This window comes from Bacillus rossius, chromosome 16, assembly GCF_032445375.1.
Source record: "Bacillus rossius redtenbacheri isolate Brsri chromosome 16, Brsri_v3, whole genome shotgun sequence".
NCBI classification, from domain to species: Eukaryota; Metazoa; Arthropoda; class Insecta; order Phasmatodea; family Bacillidae; genus Bacillus; species Bacillus rossius.
In genome coordinates this window covers 27713831-27736781 of record NC_086343.1, presented here as the reverse complement: position 1 = coordinate 27736781, position 22951 = coordinate 27713831, and the positions used below count along the sequence as shown (strand labels likewise).

General features: G+C 37.3%; 1 protein-coding gene across 2 annotated transcripts in view; it reads left to right on the top strand.

The window, feature by feature from the left end:
- The window catches only part of LOC134540049 (uncharacterized), a 212193-nt gene that overhangs the window by 28062 nt on the left and 161180 nt on the right, over positions 1 to 22951 (top strand). Inside the window, exons 11-18 of one of the 2 annotated variants that reach the window (XM_063382494.1) lie at positions 2435 to 2576; positions 2697 to 2870; positions 5462 to 5766; positions 6929 to 7169; positions 7622 to 7767; positions 13780 to 13965; positions 15684 to 15853; positions 16525 to 16739. In XM_063382494.1, coding sequence (XP_063238564.1) covers positions 2435 to 2576; positions 2697 to 2870; positions 5462 to 5766; positions 6929 to 7169; positions 7622 to 7767; positions 13780 to 13965; positions 15684 to 15853; positions 16525 to 16739 — 1579 coding nt within the window. The remainder of the gene's footprint in view (positions 1 to 2434; positions 2577 to 2696; positions 2871 to 5461; positions 5767 to 6928; positions 7170 to 7621; positions 7768 to 13779; positions 13966 to 15683; positions 15854 to 16524; positions 16740 to 22951) is intronic. The other variant, XM_063382493.1, reaches the window with a different exon arrangement.

The following is a 22951-nucleotide window of genomic DNA, read 5'->3' as shown; positions in this document are numbered from 1 at the left end:
CAGGTGGCAACATGGCGCCCTTCGCGCCAACACAATTACCGTTACTGTATTCTACGACTCCGTGCCCCGGCGAAAGTTGAGTAAATTACAGATAAACATTAAAAATATATAAAAATTACTGACAATGGAAAGTTTGTTACTATTTACTTATTTAATGATAATTCATATAAAAGCATTCCTATCCTCGTCCAAGTCCGTGCCTGTTCGGGTCCGCCCGGGCAACGTCTATAGTTATTTAAGGTAACCTATTTAAATTACAGAAAACACAAGTAAATTGCACAACACTGGGGCAAAGATGGATGAAAACAAAAAGGGTTTACAAATAATATTAAAACGTAGCAAATTAGGGGTGCGGCGCACTGCAGCTAAGCGCCCTCTTGCCGGGCTAGACACACACGCACACACGCACGCACGAGCGGGAGGTTTGAATATAGATGGTGGTTGGGCGGTGTCGTATCGGGCTCAAAGGGGCCGCAGGCCCGGACGACGTCAAGCTAAGCTATATAATGTTTTAATTTTACATATGGCTGGAGAATCTTTCTTTCTCACCACTCAGTTAAAGACCAAAATGCTGGTCATCTGTTCATTTTAATTGAAAACAATTATTTCTGTATGAGGTTCAGTTCGGCTCGGTTCGAAACCAGAGAACTGAGGTTTGTCCAGCTCTAGAAAATTGTAGGTATACCTAAACTATATTATAAAGGTAACGGAAATGGCACAAACATAATATAAACTACGCTGCATTTTGTCAATTAGCATAACTACTCTATCATTTCCAACTTTCAATAATATAACATTGCAGAAAAAAACGTAACTTTTTTTTAAATGGAGTCTGTTATACAAACGTATTTTATTGAAAACATAGGAAGGATTAATTTAACAGAGAATTAGACAGATGCAAACTTACGTGTGTGGTTTTTGAGGTTATTTCTCTCTATTTTATATCAGGTGTATGCACTTATGCACTTATTTTATAATTTTATAAATACACATGTAATTTTTTAAAATAAATGTTTGATTTTTTTTAATAACATGTGGTGAAGTTTAGTGTGGGACTGGGATTCGAGATTCGATGACAAACACTGAGGATTCGAACAAGGATTCAGATTCGACCAAAATGTGGATTCGTCCCATCCCTAGTAATTATCTTAAGATAACTATTGGAATTGTACGGTAGTTATGGTACATCATCCATATTTCTTCGTAAGTTGTTGTTCATTTGTATTTTCTTCATATTTATATTTACGTGCGCCATTACTGGCAGGAATTTTCATAAAAATGTTAAACGGGACTTTATATCACACATTTAATGGTGTAAATGATGAGACCCCGGACAATTTAAATGCTTTTTACAGTAAAATGCGGGAAATGTTTCCGCATAAGGCGGGAAATACTTCCGCATAAAGGAGGAAAGTGATACATTAATGCTATGCGGAAAATTATAGAAGTAAAAAAAATTAATCACGGAAATTCGTAAATCCCGGGTACGTAAAAATGATGTGTTCATGTATACGGTCGATCATGTTACATTATAAAGTAAAGGATAATAGTGTTGTAAGACTTTTATTCCGATATAATGAGAGTTTTTTTTCTATAGGTACAGTGCAAGAAAAGCTCGCTCGAATTTCGATTTGTTGAAAAGCCACGAGCTCGAGTTCGAGTATTTCTAAAAAACTCGACTCGAAACTCGAATTTCGAGTACTCGCAGGTGTCTAACATTATTATTTAAAACCGTAAAGTTAAGATAATTTTGTGCGATAGTTTGATTCAAATAAATTTCATTACTACAAAGAACCATAAAGGTCTCTTAATTTTTATATTATATGAGTACAGACAATATTTGATGTTTGTATTTTTAGTTCAATTTCATTGTTAAATGGAAAATTTTGTGTTATCAGGGAATTTTCGTAAATGCTATGTACAGGTATTTGTGAAGTTGGTCCGTTATTAAAATTTAAGATAATACAACATTTACTGAGACTATTCTCACGAAATTGTGGTTTGGATGTCTAAGAAAAAAAAATTACTCATATAAAAATATAAACTGGTAAGCATTAGAGTATTTCAAGTACACATCAGAATCTGTCATGTAAAATTAAGGTAATACAATTTATGTTCACAATTAACATGGTCTGTACATTTTGTTACAAACTTGTGACTAAATCAATGCCGTTTATTTAATTGTGAAATGTTACATAAAATATTTTGGATACTTAAGGAAATTTTTTTTGATTTTATTTCATGACGTAAAGTTCATTTTTGAGTTACATTTTGTATTGTCTCACATTTCGTTGTTATTTTTGATTTTATTGCAGTGCAGCATGAAAATCGTCCCTAGTAATGGGGCTTGGATATAATTGAGTACCTTATCCTTGCACTGTGCTGTCTGTGACATGCAAAATGACTATGAGTGTGTCAACCGTACGTCTTGCAGGACGCGACGGTGGTAAGCCTGGTGTTCGACACCCCGGGGTCGAGCGTGAAGCGGGAGGTGAGCGCCCGTCTCAACCTGGACAAGGACAGCCAGAACCTCACGCTGGTGCTCAACACGGGGAAGAACACCTACACGGCCGTCGGTGAGTCCGGGAAACGACTTGCAGCTCCCAGACGCTTCCTTCAGAGCTGCTGTCTCATTCCCAGTTTCCAGAGCCTCCTGAGTACCATAAATGAAATAGTTTTTTTTTTTTTTGTTCAAGGAAATTACAAGAATGAGGAAAATGACCGATTCATGGCGGTCAGGATAGATACCAATGGGGAGAGAAGTTTCGATGCGCTCGTAGGGTTAAAGCGGACAGAAGAAAAGCACGGTTCTAGTTACTTTCCACGACTCTACATCGTCATAAGAAATGAAACGATTGTGGAGTTGAAAGGTAAAGTATGCTTTACTCTAGCGCAACATGGATATTTGTAAAAAAATTAAAAATAATAAGTTAAATTGAGGAAGCTGTTTTGTTATTTTATTTTTGGCACATTTTGCAGAATTCTATTTTCTCCATCCTCATAGCCTCATTCTCATGTGTCATGGGTTTTTTTGAACACCCCATTTTTTTTTCTTTCACTTATGGTATCTCAGTAGTGTGGTTACAGCAGCCGTGCTGACTCTTACTTGAAGCAAGTCTCAGACGAAAAGCTGCAGTCTTTTACTCACATTCCAGAGGAGCTGGGTTTAAAGCTCGGTATGGCCGTACTGATTTTGGTTTTCCATAGTTTCCCGAAATAATTTCAAGCAAATGCCAGATAGTTTCTTTAAACAAGCCATGGTCGATTCCTACCGCAATAGCCCTGATCACAGTTTAGTGTTTTTTCCTTGTAATTACTTAAAATTAATTGAAAAAATCTTAAAGTCATATTAATTTTTTAAGACGTTCATCACTACTAACTCTTATACATATGTAACACATTTGAGTACATTGAAAGCTATGCAAGAGTTCATCATAGAAAACTAAGTAAAATATAAAATTAGAAATAAATCTTCGCTTTCTGTACAACTTGACTAATTAAACTTATTTTTTTATTTAATCATTGATAACACCATTCATGATGTAGATACTCATCAAAGAGCTGTTTCCCAACAGAAAATGGCTTTGACTGCTGATGTAAACAAGGGTTTTGTAGAACCTGGGATCATAACTTATGAAAAAAATTATATATCTTACAAAATCTTAAATTAAAAACAAACTACCATGAATGTAGTTGTATGCTACCACTTTTTCAGCCCTACCTCTTTTTAACTCAAACTATTTATCATGTGTTAATGTATCTTTTTAACAGACTTATGTTAACTTGAGGGTTACGTCCATTATCCATTATAAAACATAAAAGGTAATTTTTTGGTGTGCTGCTACTGCTATAATAGTTTTAATTATTTATTTATTATAATTTACTTAATCTCTTATAAATAGGTATTAAATTTTTCTTAAGAACTTTTTATGTGCCTAAATTAAACATGGATTTAGCTCATAAAAGGTTATTACATAGGTACTACGTACTAGGTTTTGCTCCACCACAGGATGTATGTTCTGTGCTACTGAACATGAAGCACCTATGCTACCTAGGTGCTAGGTGACTTGTTTGTGGTGGAATTATGGTCAAGTGGGGCACTCTGAAGTCATATTGAATAAATAAACATTCTGGATGTTTGGTGTGACTGGAAATTGTTTGGTGGTTAACAGAGAACCAAGTTTTAAGATTTTTAACTGAACAAAGAAGTGGAAAAAAAGTAGAACTGACACATCACTACTTTGGACTTATACAGTGCTGTTAAATGCAAATGATTCCTCTAAATTTTCTTTAGTGAAGAAGAAGGCAATAACTAAGTTTCTTGTTAGTAACTTAGTTATGTCTTTACCCGTTAGTATAATATAATTAATATTTGTGCTCAACATTTACCAGTGTAGACTTAATTAACTATCATTTTTTATTTTTTATTTTCATATTTATTTTTGTACAGATTATTCATTAATATTTTTACCGCATTATGTATTGATTTAATTTTTATGGAATCATTATTTAATTTTTATCATAAATGATCTACATGCAAGACTTCACTGATCATTATACTTGTAGATGACTGTTTTTACAAAAATTATTATTTTTTGCAGGGCACATTTTTAAGCTGGTTCACACTTAATTGTACATTTTCATGTCATGGAGTTTCTTTTCGCTATATGTTGCCAACATAATTTGTTGTACATCATAGTGTTAACATGTTAATTAATACCCATGTTATGGGCAGTGAATTTTTTTACATGAACCTTCTTTGCAGCCGGTAGAATAATTCAAAGAGATGACTCTGAGCATAGTGAAAAATGCAACACTCAGGAGGGAGGTTGGAAGAGGAGGAAAAGGGGGGGGGGGGGGGAAATGGTGAATAACGAATGAATAAGTATGACAGCTGTAAAATTCTTTGCAGGGATTTTTTTTTTGGCATGTTTGTTTGCAATTGTGAATCTTCAGTGTGAACCTCTATTGTGTAATTGATTGTTTAGTTTTATCATTCAAGTGAATAATTATTGACTGTATGTGTTATTTTATCATTCACATGTGGTGGCTACCCACCCCATTTTTTGACCTGATAACGTCTTATAAATCGACGAACGCCGGCTGCACGCACGAAAAATTTGTCACGTTCCGCCTGAGCCGGGCGTGCAAGAACCGGCCAACCACAGTGCGAGAAATATCTTCCATGATATCGAACGGGTTAAGGCGGGCTTTTTTAACTAATTGTTCGTGATTTATATTTAAACATATAATTTTAATTTAAATTTGCAAAAACTGTAAATAATATTTGAAAATTAAAAAAAAGCATGCAATTTTTTCATCAATGTTTTCTGATGACGTTATCACGTAAAATTATCGTCCGTAAACCGACTTTACAGGGTGTTCGTATAAGCGTAAAAAGATCGTAGGTGAGAGGTTTGGCGAGGTGGGTCGTGGAACGCGGCGGGACGGTTTGGCGCAGGCTCGCTCCAGTGGGTGCGGAAGCACGGGGTGTCGCAGTGCACGGTGGACCTGCAGTTCGACACCAAGCGCGTCAGGACGCAGCTCCACGGCTACGTGCAGCGGGGCGACGCGCTACTGTCCCTCGTCGCGGAGCTCAACTACACCCTGCACGATGGGCAGCCGCCAGAGCGGGTGCGACTGGAGGCCGGGGTGAGCCGGCGGCCGTCTCCCGGGCGCGAGGCGGCGGCCGACGTCGAGGGCGATCTGCAGCTGGCGTCGTCCGTCTACCCGCACCTCAACTTCGTGTCCGCCTTCAAGTACCGGGTGAGAGGCGCGGCCGCGTCCAACGCTCCCCCTGGTCGAATGGGAAATAGCACCTTGAAATGCTGTTTAAACTTCTTTCCGATGACTTGAAAAGTTTGTTATCAGAACTGTAGTTAGTAGAGGGGGGGGGGGGTAGGAAGGGGAGGTTGGAGAGGAAGGGGTATGGTGGAGAGGGGAGGGGAAAGGAGGGAAAGGAAGTTATCAGATCAGCAGGCCCCGATTTTAGGCGCTCCTTTGGGCAGATAATCTTAGCCACTCCACCCCCTCCCTTTTACCTTTTCTTTCACAAAACATCATAAAATTGTACAAGTTAAAACTTATTTACCATCAGTTTTTTTTAAAACAGCACATTCACGACTAAATACCGAGTTTTTTTTTCAGACACACGCTGTTTGTGTTTTTTTTCTTATTTAAAATTTATTCGGTTGTCGCAGTTTTATACGGCTGTTATAACTACCATAGTTTAACATGAATTTTTTGAAAATAAAATCATTTAACGTATATTGAAAACCTTTTTTTTTTCTTCCCATCCCTAAAATATTTTGGTCTTCTATTTTTTCCCACCTCAGATTCTCTCGCCCCTTAAAACCTGGTGCTCTGGCAAAATGCCCGGTTGGCCCGTTTGTAAATTTGGGGCCAGCAGATCAGAACAGTAGCACTAAAAATGTAGAATGTAAAATGTAAAAAATGTAAAATGTAGAATTATATATTTTTGCTTTAGGAAAGTGAACCAACTTCGAGAGTCAGGTGTGGTCTGAAGAAGATTATTTTGTATCGATACAGTTTTATTTTTATTTTTAGGGGTAGTTATGGCGATTGAATCACCCCCACCACTGCTAAGGAAGCGAGGAGGCAGGTGGCAAGACACTCTAGACTTGAATGCGAGAGAAACTTGTTTTTGAACCTCGATCCGGCCATCATGATTTCATTTTGTCCGTCGCTTCCAGAAATCGCTCTATGCAAATGCTGGGATGGTTCCTCACTATAGGCCATCTCCTAATTCCTGATCCAATATTTCTGGTCACTTTGATGATCTCTTTGTAGATGTGATGACACATAAATAAGTACCTTGTATTAGCAGTTACAATTTGTTGGATGTGTGGATGTGAAACATGTGCATTGAATTTTGCGACTGACTTGTCTGTGTCCCCGGTGGTTCCAGCAAATCAAAGGCCACATCGACCTGTTGGCCGAGATAAATGCCGGCCTGCAGATGAAGGACGAGCGGAACAAGCTGTCTCTTCACTTCGTCTTCATAGAGTTCAAGGCGTATGAGGGGAACAAGATAAGCGCCTCTCTTCAGATCACGAAGCCCAACAGGAACATCGACATCAAGACGAGCGTGACGTACAGCATCATCGGGGCAACGGTCACTTTCGAAGTACGAGTTAAATATGCCAAAGGTAAAAGTTATTTTTCACTTATAGTTTTTGCTTGTCGATTCGTTTGTGTTTTATTTCTGCAGTCTTTTCATTAATTATTTCGAACATCATTTTTTATGAATATGTGACTCTTTAACACTGAGTATATCACAATTTTGAGTCTTATTTTATGAAAGATTCACCAAGTCAAAAAGTAATTTAACATCCATTTTGTGAAATGGGTGATCCATTTTGTGAATTGGTAGGCCTTGGGTATCACAATAAATGAAAAGTGGGTAGTAACCCCAAATTTTTAAATCAAATACAATTTACCTATTTTCTTTTGTAATATTTTTTTTGTATTACTAGTTTATTCTTCTTACTCTACTGCACAAAACTAATCTGCTGATTTGGCATGTTTTCTTCTAGAATTGCTGTAAATTGTGGGTAGCTGTTAAAGTTTTGGTTTTATTTTTGTTTTATTTTTTTTGCAGAGAAAGAAGTTATAACACTATTAAGATTGAGTTTCCCAAGAAGTACTAGATTTTCATTTCAAGGTCACTTGAATGTTACTGTGCCTTTGTATAGACCCATGATATTGAACACAGACATTACTGAAAAAGAAAAGAATGATTATGAGGTAGGTGTATGGTTACAGTTAAAGTATTTACAAATATGTAGTGATTTTATATTTTTGTTTATTTATTTGTTTATTATTAGAACTAAATTTTTACAAAAATCTATGTAATCAGGTATTGACCGTACTTCCAGGCACGTAAATGTAAAAAATATTTTGAGAGAACCAGTATTTTACATACTAAGTTTCCCCCCCTACCAATAATAACTTTAAAAATAGAGAAATAAAATGTTATCATTAAAAAAATAAACGAACTTAAATCCACAAATAATTAACATTACCTCTCATAAATCAATAACCTGAAATTTAAAGATGTAAATAAATAAATAAATAAATAAATAAATAAAAGAAAAAACATAATCTCATATTAACTACCTACTAAATAATAGCCAATCTCGCAATATGTACCACACAATAATGTTAGAATTTCCTTAGAAAATAAAAATAAAATGAAAAACCTATAACTTTAAAATTAGAATAAACAAAGTTTTATCCTTGAAAAATAATAAAAAAACTGAACTAATGCATAAATAACCAACATTCACTTCAAAAATAAATAAAATAAACAAAAGAAAATTGCTCAATGCGGTCAATTAAACTTCACTTGCTGCTGCTACAGCATGTTGGTGACGTGAACTCACAAGATTTTACACATGTACCCAGGCCGCTGCGTGTCACCAGGTGGGCAGTATTTTAATAAACTTCCTTATCGATAATCAGGTCACAGCAGGGGTTTGGTATTTTTTCAATTCTTTTTCGTTTTTATCGGAGATTTGTCATTATGTAATTTAACCTTTTACTCTGCAAATTGAATGGTTCAATAGTTGACATAGCAGCTCCGGTACCGAATTCTAGTGGCGGGTGCGGAACTACGTGTGAGTCGCGTTCATAAATTTAGTATGTAATTGATAATTGAATACTGGTTCATATAAGTAAAAAGATTTTTATTGTGAAAATTAGTGAGAAAAACTTTGTTCATATATTTTTTCAAGTGAATTTTCAAGTGTATTTATATAAGTAAGGATTTTATTCCATATTTATTTTTTACTTGCATTATAAATTATTACATATTTATTTAATAAATAATTAAAATTAATAAATTCAAACTAAACAAATACATAGTATATTTATTTCATTATTAATTAAAAGGAATCTGGATTATTTTATTAAATTAAAATTTATACGCATGTTTAGATTAATACTAAATATTGAATATTTATGTAATTACTTTTTAAGACAGTAAATTTTGAAATAGTTCAGTGTTTTAAATCAAAAATAAGTATAACTTCTAACGTGCGTATATAAGTACACACATCTTTTTTTTTAAGAATGCATGTAGAGTATTGGTATAACCTGGTGTTAGAATGGTTTGGTTACTGGGCCAATACCAGTTTTCTCTGAGAGGTATGCTATTTTTATACATTCATAAATAAATAACTGTATTTAGAAATACAACACTATTTAATGTAATTCAATATGATACAGGAAAGCACCAGTACAACGAACTTCAATTAAACGAACACTTCACTTAACCGAACTCATTGTTTGGTCCCGCCAAAAACGTATATAATAACCTTGAATTTTATTTCATCTTAACGAATTTTACGACAGTCTGTTTCTTCCTGAAACAAAAATATTCACTTGAACGAACAACCTTGAGGCAAATTTTGAAAAAAAAAATTACCATCCAAAAACTTGTACTTTATTTTTTATTTGTTTTGTCAAACATAACAGCATGTACGTAAACAAAAACATAACCTACAATGTGTCTCCTGGCCATAGACAAAGCATCAGCAGAGAGTATGTGAACAGGTTCTTCAAGCGGCCATAGACTAATGACTGAGATACTGTACTGTACGATTCTATCGAAGCTCTGTATCGATAGGCCCGACTATTAAACTTTACGATATGAAAGTTGACTCATCTTTTTTAGTTTTGTTTTAAAATTCTTACAATCTAGAATAACTTTATGTAATTGAATTTACAGTTAAAGTTCGTTGAATTTACACTTGTAGCAAAACTAAATTTCTGTTGTAGACAATTTTTATACAGCGAAACCCCTTATTTACGTTTTCCCGTTATTTGCACTATATTCTTCAGGTCCCGTTTAGTTCCCATATAGTCCAATACAATACTTTCACGCGAATTACGTCTCAAAAATCGAATCCATCCGGCTATTTACGTCACGTACCAACCATAAACAACCAGAAAAATCCGTGGGTACTTAAGAGTAGATAAGATTAGCTAGTAGGCCTAAAAACATAGTGAAAAACGTAACGTTCATAGTCGGCAATGAACATTTTAAATCGCAAAATATACATATTTTATAACATGAAAAGTTGCTGCTTTTATTTCTAAACATGTAATAATATAAGCCTAAGCGTGTAAAAGTCCGAGTAATTATAGCAGGAGACAATCTAAACTGCACGAGGGAAAAACGTAAACTCACGAATGTATAAACGTGGATCATTGTTAAGTTCTGATACTGTATTTATGTCACAACTTAGCCGAAATACTGGTACGAGACAAACTTCACAAGATAAAATGAGCGGAGTCTTGGTAACTGTTTTATACATATTTTATAATTTTGTAAGTACTGTAAAGTTGACGCATATTTTTTAAACTAACAATTTATTTCTGGGGATCGTAAATAATTAATTATTGGTATCAAGACATCAAGATGAACGTAAACTTGAACACGTCACGGCAGCGAGAAAACTGGGGCGTATACCAATAAACTGGTATTAGAACTGGACAAAACTGGTACACGGGAGGTGGAGCTTATATTTTTTTTCCGCTAAGCTCGCATCTATTGGCTGGCTTCTGATGGACGGTCACGAGTCTGGGCGGAGCGTTGAGTAAGTTATACTGCGCATGCGCAGCTCAGACAACAGAGAGAGCCAGCCGGCGGCTACGCCGCGCCATAACAACAGCTGATTGAGTACAATGACCTTTCTCCGCGCACGGCGCGCTATTGACGGTAAATTTTTATCAATTTGCGGCCCTTTTTTTTAAAATTTTTTTTTTACTGTGGTGAAATGCGTATGTGTAATGTAGCCCGTATTTGTTCTGAACGCTGCAGAATGCAACTGTATTTTAATTAACTTTAACATATTTCTTACTTTTCCCTTTATTTACACTTTCCCGCTTTTTACTCTTTTTTAGTTTGTCCCCCATGAAAAGTGCAAATAAGGGGTTTTGCTGTAGCGACGAATATTATTGTGCGAGTTGGCTGCAGTATGATACATAATCGGAAAAGCGTTATACTGTAGTAGTTCCGGCTGTATTGTTTTCCGAGAGAACACGTTTACGTTATCTCATAACCTTTTGTGCTCGTGGTACAGACTAAAAATTCGATTTTTTTTTTTGTATTCTTAGCAAAATGTCTGGTGCTCGTAAAAGAAAAGCAATAGACCTGAAAACAAAACAACAGATTCTGCAGGCTGTAGATAGGGGTGAAAAGAAAACTGACGTTGCGGAAAAATTTGGAATCGCAAAATCAACTCTGTCTACTATTCTTTCAAAGCGGGTTACGTATGAAAACCAAGATCTTGCGTTGCCTGATAGCCGGAAGAGAGTTTGTACGGCACCAAACGAAGGCCTGGAGAAAAATCTTTTTGACTGGCTTATGCATTCCAGAGCTTCAAATATTCCAGTCTCTGGAATTGTTCTACAAGAAAAAGCTCGTGAGTTAGCTCTTAAGATGGGCATTGAAGATTTTCAGGCATCAGGGGGTTGGCTGCATAGATTCAAAGCCCGATGGAACCTTAGTACACTTAAGGTGTGTGGTGAGGAAGGTTCAGTAGACCCGAAAATTCAAGATGACTGGATTGAACGCTTGGCAGACATTACTTCAGGTTATGATAAAAAAGACATATTTAATGCTGACGAGGCTGGCTTGTTTTTTAATCTTCTGCCTGACAGGACATTAGGAGTGAAAGGTGAGACTTGCCATGGAGGTAAGAAGAGTAAGGACAGGCTAAGTGTGCTATTCTGTGCAAATAGTGATGGCACACAAAAACTGGACTTGCTTGTTATTGGTAAATTTGCCAAGCCCAGGTGTTTTAAGAATATTAAACACTTGCCCTGTACCTACAGGAACAATACTAATTCCTGGATGACATCGTCTATATTTCAGACCTGGCTAAATTCACTTGATTCTCGTATGGGTCTTAAAAACAGAAAAATTTTGTTGTTTTTGGACAGATGCCCAGCACACAATGTTGAAACCTCCAAACTAAAAAATGTAAAAGTTGTGTTTTTCCCTCCTAATTGCACCAGCAAGTCGCAGCCCATGGACCAGGGTGTCATAGCCCAGGTAAAACACCATTACAGGAAGCAACTGGTCCAGTACCTTCTGCGGCAGATGGACAACAAAGAAAGTGGATCAGTTGTCCCAAAATGGAACATCCTGCAAGCAATGCACAGGTGCTGCTTTTCATGGAACAGCATTTCTCCATCTGTTATTGCTAACTGCTTTTGTAAAGCAGGCTTTCGCTCTAGCAGCCCTCCACCTGCTAGTGCTGAAAATACTGAAGTGGAAGTGACCCACTGTGAATCTCTGTGGGCACAAATCGGCCAAACATCGTCAGAGGTAACCTTCAAAGAGTTTGCTGTGATTGACGATAATCTCGCAACCTGCCCACCCCAATCGGACGAAGCTACGTGTGAAGAAACATGTGAATCAGAGGTGGATGAACCTGAAGCGGCTGAAGAGGACGAACTCATACGCCCAGATAAGAAAGAAGTAAGCAATGCTATATCTGTGCTTGAAAGACTTTTTATGACATGTGATGAACTTGTGCATCATATGCCTAAGCTTCAAGAAATCGAAAAGGACGTGTTAACATACATGAACAATAATTTCAAAAAACAAAAAGTGATTGAAGATTTTTTTTCAAAAAAATAGTTTTTTTCCTTCATGGATGGATTGGTATGTACATATGTATATGTACTTTACAGTTGTTTGTTTTCTGTATTTATTGGTTTGAAATTGTTATCAACAATGTGTTATGTTCTTCTTTTAAGTTCATATATATCCTAGTAATGTTGTTTCATGTATTTATCGGTATACATATTTATAACAATGCTTATGTTTCAGTATAAAGAACTTCAGTATAACAAACTCAACTATTTTTTGGTCCCTTCATGTTCTTTATAGTGAAGCTTTCCTGTATTTTGTTAAATTAATTTTCTTAGTACCCTCCAATTTCTTTTACACAAACAAAGCCGAATATTTTTTTACAAAAATGGAAATCACAATATGCGGTCAATAACTTACTTCTAATCATGATAGTAAATAACTTACTTCCAGTAGTGATAATGTGTGTAACTGACTTCTGATACTTACACCATCAATAAATTACTCCCGAAACTGATACCTAAGTTATTTAACTCACTTTTAATACTGGTACTACAATATTTTACTTCCGACACTGTTGGTAACGTACTTCCAGTACTGATGCCATCAGTATCGGCTAATACTGTGGTGTCTGTATTAGCATCAGCTCTGTTATGGTAACTTAAGTTATGAGGGTTTTTTTTATGGCATCAGCCCAACCTTTGAATGTATATACTGTATAGAAGTCACGAGTGGATAGGATTTACTCTACGTTTTTCAGAAGCGTATGATGAGCAGCTTGGGAACTTCACCGCTGCAGTGCGCTGCCGTAACGCCCTGTATCATCTTAGTTGTTATTTACACGTTAGAGCGCAGCACTGTCGCCCGCTGTCATTCCCCCGCACCCCCAACCCATCATTCACTGCAGCTCAAGGTCGTTCAACAGGAGGGGGAAGGGGTGTTTGAAGAGTTCGACACTTGTCCGCTAGGGACCACCACAATTCGATGCCCTAGAGATGGTGGCGATTGTGGCGGTGAATTAACCAACTATCTCAAAACCGTATTAGAAATTTTAACCTGGGCTGGCGACTTCTATACAGTATATATATTCAAAGGCCCAACCATGGTTAAAAGGTATGCTCAGATGCTTGTGTGATGGCCGCCGGTACCTGCAGGTGGACGTGTTCGCGACCTGGTTCAGCGGGAGCAACTACACGGTGAAGGGCTTCTACCAGGACCGGTCGACGGTGAAGGAGCTGAGCCACTCCCTGAAGCTACTGGCCTCGTCGACCACCTTCAGCGACGTCATTCTCATCGGCAAGTTGCACCACAGCGACTCGGAGTTCAAGCTGAGCGCTGAGGTGTGTACTGTCGCAAGGACCAAGTACTGATGTAATAAAATAGAATTCATAAAAAAATAATAAAACAGAAATCTCTTATTTTAAAATCAAAATTGGCCAAAATACTAAACTGAACTAGTCATACAGTAGAGCACCCCTCAACAGTAATTCCCACAAACTAATTTTCCAAAAAAAATTAAAACTTTAAAACATTACAATACATCTCCAAAACATTTCCGCACTGGAATGCGGTTCTTTTGCTTTTGCCTGACTGTACATGTCTTGTAGGCGCGCGCGCACGTCTGTCAGAGAGCTAATTATAGCCAGTCTTTCCCGCGCATTGCGTAAATACACCGCTGGTTTTCACGTCGGACGTGAATTACTATAAAGATGTTTATACTATAAGTAGTTTTATTGTTTCACTATGTCAAGTAAACGGAAAATTCCGGCCAGCCCGAGAATGTAGCCAGTAACATTTACTTACAACGTGTGATGCTTTCAGTTTGTAGACAATAATTTAGTGTACAAATATGTATTATGTACATATTTATACGTTAATATATGGTTAAACAGTCTACATTTACCTGTATTTCTCTATCTCTGTGTTTTTAAACGAGATGCTTGAAGTGTTATTCTTGTGTATGTGAAATGTAAACAGTGAACTGTGTGTGGCAGTGACTATACACTCTCCAGGAAGTGTGAATTACTAGTACGTCAACACAGAAGTAACACAACACTGCAGCTGTAGTCGTACTACCTCCCCCGAACCCTCTTCACCGTCCTCTTCGCTCACGCACGCACCCACCCACAGAAATAAGAAACACGTGCCTGCCAGCTTACTTAGATGAAGGTCATTCAACCGGCCCGGAGGCCGGCCCAACCGCAGCTCCCCTTACCCGGAATTTTCCCATAACCGGAATAGACCTCCCCCCAATGATTCCGGTTGAGGGGTGCTCTACTGTAGTGAAGAGTTTTTTCAAGTTTAAAAAATGTAAGGATACTGTTATTACAACAATTATATTATAATACATATTCTCCTTATAAACTTCTGTCAGGCTTCGTAGCTCAATGGTTATAGTGCATAGTTAATAAGCTGAAGGAACATGCTTCAAATTTGGTACTAGAATTTTTTTAAAACTTTTTAAAAATCTTTTTTTTAAATTATATATTTCTGGATTATACAAATTGTTCTTTAAGCAAGTATAACATTTTAGAGGTTTATTTGTCATCAGAACTGTCGAAATGGTGTGTAATGGACCGTGGCGTACGTTGTTGCCGTTAAAAAAAAATATATAATTTAACACGTTTCAATGCGGCAAGTGTTTGATGTATTTCTTTACCGGTGGATTTAAATATGTTCTGCATCAAATCGCTACGTAACAGACACATGTCTTGGTTTGAGTGCCATTTATAAACAAACCCACAAGGCCTTGTTGACATCGGATAATGTGGATGGTTCTTAGGCCAGTCGTACCCAACGTTAGTCTCATGCACTGGAGTGAAGGAATTGGTCTTTATCACACCTTCTGTCTGTGTTACTTCTGGTCCACCTAAAATTTGTGTTGAATGTCAGTGTGACCACTACTAACACCGCCTTTTAAATATAGGAATATTCCAAATGTGCATTCTGAATGACGTGAGTTTTGGAATTTCGTCACCGACAGATTTTATTGACCGATAATGTGAAACCATCAGTACAGTGATTCAGATACACCTGTCACAGTTTGTGCTTTCGGCAGGCGAACCAGAACGACAACAAGTATGCAGTTCTGCTGAAACGTGCGACGATCTCGCAAGATGAGTTTGAGTCGTACGTCGAGGTGTGGTATAAGGACAGCGTGTACAGCGCCACCATGGCGGTCAACTTCTTCGAGAGGAAGCAACTGAAAGTTGAACTTCATCTCGACAAGTGAGTACACGTAAAGAAACATTTCGGTCGGTTGTCGTGAGCATTTCTCTTCCATGTCTGTTCAATTTACGTTTATAATTTACTAGTGATGGGTTGCATCACCTTTTTTTTTCTCAAACACAAATTTAATATTTGATTTTTTTGTATATTGCCTGGAATCTGAGTCTAGATCTCAAGAGTCTTGAATAAATTGATATATGTATGAGCAAAAACAAAAAAAAAAAAACTTAAGTTGTGAAGAAACATTCTAACCATTATTTTTAATTTCAAGGTAAAACATAATTTTTGCATGTTGATGTTACAAACATTTTTATGTCAAAATGTTCCTGGAAATGCTGAACAAACATTTACGATTTGAAGCTGGTGACAGATACAAACATTTATATGATGGCCTTTATAGTAAGTAATAAGACTAATAAGTAATGTATTTCTTCAAATAATTTTTTTATGTAATATCAAAAACCTTTTGAATACCAAAGATTTGATGAGTTTGATGGATTTCTTATACATGGTAACTATTAACTGTTTAGTTGTGTGAATGCAATATTTATATGATCCAATCTACCTTTTTTTTAATCTCTTAATATTTGAAGAGAAATTAATATCCTCGTATGACCCTTTTTCACTGTGGCCACGATGCACGTGTGTTTTTGACCAAAATGCGATTGTAGGTACAGAGACATCCACATGCAGGTCAGAGCCCTGTCGAGGCCCGAGCTGAAAGTCGCGGACTTTGAACTGAAGTGGGACGCGAACCGCGACCCGGGGCAGAAGTTGTCGACCGGCATCGAGCTCGTCGTTCACCGCCACCTCAACTACAGCACCAGCTTCGTCGTGTCTTTCCCGGGGAGGAGCGTGCACGGAGAGGCGGACGTCTCGCTGACGGGTGAGTTCGGTGGGGGGCCACGCATTATGTCTGTACAGGCTTTGAATATATATATACTGTATAGAAGTCGCGAGTGGATAGGATTTACTCTACGTTTTTCAGAAGTGTATGATGAGCAGCTTGGGAACTTCACCGCTGCAGTGCGCTGCCGTAACGCCCTGTATCGTCTTAGGTTGTTATTTACACGTTAGAGCGCAGCACTGTCGCCCGCGGTCATTCCCCGCACCCCCCACCTATCATTCACTGCAGCTCAAGGTCGTTCAACGGGAGGGGGAAGGGGTGTTTGAAGAGTTCGACTGTTGTCCGCTAGGGACCACCACAAGTCAATGCCCTAGAGATGGTGGCGATTGCGGCGGTGAATTAACCAACTACCTCAAAACCGTATTAGAAATTTTAACCTGGGCTGGCGACTTCTATACAGTATATATATTCAAAGGTACAGGCGACACTTACATCCTCTCCAGAGGATTACAAATCCAGTAGAAAGAAGATCATGGCGGCCACACGTCCTCGAATCCTTGAAATAGGTGAATTGTCCTTGAATTTTTTTTCTGTCCTTGGAAAATCGGGAAATGTGCTTGAATTGTTATTGTTTCGTAAAGTTATTTCGGCCTGTAGAGTGAATAAATACTGTAGTCAATCTATGGTTTGATCTGAGCTATATCTCCATGCTAAGAAATACCTAATTGAGCTATTGATATATGTATAAGGTGTGCTCTTTTGTTTTAGTATCAGTACATATATGTGTCTGCATTATTGCTGTGATCTCAACTGTTTTAAGATAGTTTCTATTAAAATTATTTTTAATTATTTTTTTTCATTTACTGAATCTCGAAAACATGATTTTGGTCCTTGAAATCCTTGAAATGTTCGTGAATTGATAAATCATGAAGTATTTGTGGTCATCCTAAATATAGAAGTAGAGCATGGGCGAGTCAACAACTAAAGTGTGCGTCAAACACATTGCAATTTGAGATCTATATTTAAAAAAAGTGTTTCTCAAAAAGAACCGGCAGAGCCAAATTCATGGACTGCATTGTTTACATAGTAGGGCTTGGGTAATAACATTCCTATGATGTTCTAACAAAACAACTTTTTGAATTACAAAATAATGATGTTATTAACATAGATATATATTTTTTAGTTCTGATAAGATTAAAAAATTCATGAACCAAATGTTTTATATTATTAGAAATATTACTTAACCTGTTGACGTAATTCTTGACTCTTTTGTTTACTTAATGTGTTGTGTGCGCCATGATATGCCACTAATGCATTCTAGTAGGCACGAGCTAAACTAAGCTTCTGGTGTTTTTCCCAGATCTGCTGCTGACATATGGGATCTTTGTGTGTAGGATGGCATAATATAAACGTAGGCTGAACATTTGAGCCATCATCGGAGATAAATATGTAATGAAGGAAGCGAATACCTATTAAGAAAAGAGCAAAATATAGTTTGTTGAGTCATCACACTATTGATTCTTTGCGTTATATTTAATGCTACGCAGTGCTGTTGCCATTGGACACGCACGTAAATAAAAAAATTCACCTAAAAGAAATAAAAAGCACTACTTCGAATCTGTGACTGCGCTACTTCAAATCATGCTGAAATTTATTGGCTTCGTCACTGAAACTGTGCAAATCAAACAGCGTAACTTTGAGGGGCAGAACCAGATAGTCCCTACAGAACCGGATAGTCATGTTGGCATGGCCCGGCTACACATTAACTGTCAGTAGAAACGTCAGTGACACTAATGCATGTATCAACATATAGCATGCTAAGCACTATATTTTGAAGGGATATAATACTTTGACGAAAAATGCCATTCCCAAGGAGATTTGTAACCTCTTTCGTCATGCCTTGCCGATATGTATTGCATTTTCCTACTTCCCTTGTCGTCTTGCTTCTCAGTCATGCTTCTCACACCTGTGCTGACATTTTCAAGACTTTTGCCACGTGCTTCATCTTGACTACAAACATGTGACACAGCTGTCGACTGATGAGCCTGAATGATTATTGCCAAAAAAGAAAACAGCGGGAAACAGTTCTTTTGATGTGTAAACATCTTAGCTCTCGGTATGGCATTTCGTAGGAGTGATTTCGTGAATGGGACGGATGCACATGGAACGGAAATGTATAACGACGGTGCTGCCATCTGTGGTCCATGGTGTGAACCAAAGTTCACAAAGCCAAACAGAAACTTTATAGTATTAACTTCTTAATGAATTATTTTTAACAAGATGGGCAGTATTTTAATCAACTTCCTTATTGAAAATCTGTTCCAAAGTCAGGATTTTGTATTTTTGCAAAGGTTTTTTTTTTTTTTTTCCACTTTTATCAGAGCCATTCGATGTGTAGTTTTACCTTTTACTCTTCAAATCTAATGACTTGATAGTCGATGCAGCTGCTTCAGTAGCAAATTCTAGCGGCGGGTGCAGAAACGTGTGATTCACGTTAAGAAATGTAGTTGAAAACACAATTTTTATTACATTTATCATGCTCAGCATTATTTTAAAAAATTCTGCGTTAAATTTTGTGTCCCAAGTCTCGTATTATAAGTTTATTTGCAACGTGAGAACACATGAATTGGCTCGTTACCGAGGTTAGATGTTACACATCACTGACGAGTATTTAAAGACTCCCTCACATTTTTTTCCAATTAAACAATTCAAGGTTTGGTCATCTAAACTTCAGTCATCACAGATTTGCCAATTAGTAGGGCCTGGAATTTTTTGCGATCGCGAATTTTGCGGAAATTCGCGCGAATTTCGCATGAAAACGCGAAAAGTACATTCGCGAAAACCACAACATTTCTATATTACACTGCGAATAAATCCCCGAAAAGTACCATTACAGTAGAATCCCGCCGATGCGACCCCCCTCTGATGCGTCCATTCCGTTTATACGACCGTTTTTTTGAGAAACCGTGAAAAATTTGAGCAGAGAAAGTTGAAAATTTGAGTAAAATCGGCTGAAAAACAAGTCTGTTACACTTTGTTGGGTGCTATGTGTTCACGTTTATCTTGGCGAGAGCTGTACTGTAAGCAGGCAGGCATACAAACGACAGCTAAAAATAGATACCACCCCTCTAGACTGTCCACGCGGCAGTGTCTAGCCGAGCTCGGCGCATCCACTAACGTACGAAAAGCCGTCTCAGCTGTCATGTTATCTTACCCGCCCGCACGAAAAGACGCTGAGGTAGCTTCTGCGAGAGCGTAAGAAACTCGTCCGGCCAGGCTGGCGGTAGCGGCGGCTTGACGTCATACGTGACGTGACGTGACGCGACGCTTACCTCTCCCATCCCCTGCTAATTCTTCAAGGCTCATCCCTCCCAGAGCCACAAACCATGTAAAAACATTCCCCCCTTCCCTTTTCCATCTTACATTTCAACACATTCCCTCCCTTATTTCAACCTTCTGCGTGAGAAAATGTCAGCATCCTCCTCCCCTCCCACACCGCGTGCGCCAAAAGCCAGGTTGTATAGTCCATTCTCGGTAAAATAAATATTTTTATGGGCTTATATTAGACATCTGCGAATTGTGATTTATCAGTTCGAATCGAATTCGAATCGAATTTAAAAAAAATTCACTAGTTTCGAATTTTTTCTAATCGAATTTGGGAATAATTTTAAAATAACGTAGATCATAAAAAATGTCTAACATACCTCCTTTGAAAAACTTGTCACATAATTCACAGTTTAAATCAAGTAACTAAAATTAAAGTGAGACTATTTTGAAGAAGCACAACCAGATTCTCAAAAATTAAAAAAAAAAAAATTATATGTCTATAAATCACTTCGCAAATCATTTCAAATTGTCATGGAGAAAGGTGAGTTCATCGACATGGTGCAGCAACAACAATTCTCTGCGGCTGGTAACTATGTTGCCTACTGTAGAGAAAACTCTCTTCACTTGCCACCTTATTTAGCATGTTTGACTTTCAAGGATAAAAATATTAATAAAAATATCACAGCATAAGGAAGTGGTACAGGAAAAAAAAAATGGTTGTCTGTAGCCTGTTGAAACATTGATGAAATGATTGCATACTTTAATGAATAAAATTTAATAATTTTTATTGAATTATCACTACTTTGTATGGATACAAAGAAGTGAAATTAAATCTACAATTTAATTGATGAATTTACTTTTATTTGCACTCATTAATTCAAATATGTTTATTACTTTAACGAAGAGATTATTTTAACTATAACTTTTATACATGTTTGCTATTTAACTTCTTCCAATCTGTGTTATTCTGTTAAGGATAGGACGATGATAGGAAAAGTAGGAAACGAATGGGAGTGTTTCAAGTTTAATGCGCCTCGGAAAAGTCAAATCGATTGTTGTTCCAATCGAGTGGAAGAGAGATAGATGCGGCGCAATCGTACAATGAGCGTAACGGGACACAGCGTAACGGGACACTTTTTAGTGCGTGCAGCCGGCGTGCGTCGATTTATTAGACGTAATCACGTCAAAAAAAAATTACCGTTTTTATCGCGTAAGCAATGCACATTTTATTCTAAAATCAAGTTTATAATTAGGGGTGAGACCGTGGGTTCACTCTTAGCTGAGTTTTGAAATAAACAAACACCGTCGTATCACTGCGCCGCGTCAGCAAGTGATAGGCTGAATTCTTCTTGCGCGCCAAGCACTAGTTCTAGTTGCAACACACACACTTCAGTACAGTCGGTGCTAATAAAATAACGGCGAAGTAATATAACAGGAAGCACGGTAGCACTTTGTTCAGCGTAGGTGGTTTATTTGCGAAGAAAAAACTATGCACTTTGCGCCTAAAAGCCGTCTTCACAAAATCATCACAAGTTTTGATAACAGGATACTCAAGTTTCCTTTTCTTCCCGGGAGTTGTTAATGCCCCAGTGCCCTGTAATTCTTTCCTTGCACGAAGCACACTGCTCTTCGAAACACTCGTAAATTCCGCAGTTAAACTCGCGATATCGTTCACACGACGATCCGAATATTTGTCTGAAAATGTTTAAAAAAACATTCAACACAAGTTTTCTGTGCACTTTTCAAAGGCTTTCCCGTTCTGTGCTTTACAAAACCTTGTCCGGCGTCAGCCATAACAAACCGTGCGCGCACGAATCCGAAATACAATTGTTGTGCCGGGTATCAACTGTAGACTACACACAGCGTCTGCTAACATAATTGTAAGTAAATACTTGCTGACACATTAAACTGTATTGGATATTAATGTTGAAACGCTATAATGCTATATAACAACAATTGTTATAAAAAAGGTAGTGTAAAAATACTTACAAATGGTACGTAACCAAGGGACTATTTCTTGGGCACGAATAATGTGTGCGGCGGACGGCAGCCAATGAAAATGTTTGTTTACAAGAGGCTTTGTTTATTCCAAAACTCGGGTAAGAGAGAACGGAGAATGCTATTATGCAAAAAAGAATGTAAAGTAATCCATAAAAACAAGACCTTTTCATGGAAAGTACGTTTATTTAAAAAGTAGACTTTGCGAAAGCAAGCTAAATAATTTAAATTAATGAGTGATGCAATAAAACCATTTTATTCAACGTAAAAAAAAGAACAGAAACCCGTAACAAGAACGTGATTTGTAACTATACGCATAACGATCGTACGGGTTAACTTGGTTACTACAGAGCGCACACGTGCATGCAGTCTGCGAGCTATCGACATCAATTTTCGACTACGTGCGTGCGCTCTATACAGGAATACAGGAATCAACACAACCAAACTGGTGCTGTTTACGTTTTTATAAGCGGTATAAAGCGACTCCCGAGACGTTTAAGATGAAGTTTTTAACTTTTAAAAAAGTCTTTAAAACACGATTTACATATCAGATTACTTTGTAATAGGATTAATTAAGTTAGTAAGCAGTTTTATCAGAACGAACGGCGTAAACTGCGTAAAGCAATAGGCGCGTTGTATACAACGGGAATTCATTGCATTACATCCAATGAGGTTAAAACGGGACAGAAATAAAATGGTTCAAATAACGTGAAAACGTAAATAACGGTAACGTAATTAAGGGGTTTTGATGTATAATTTTTTGTAAGTGGAAGATGTAATCGTACATTTACATTTCTTTTAAAATTGGGGGAGGGGGATTTCAAGTCGAATTATTGTAAAATGAATTCGATTCGAATTTACGAATCGAATATCAAAAAGTTCGAACTCGAATTCGGTAATTTCGAATATTCGCAGAACCCTAGCTT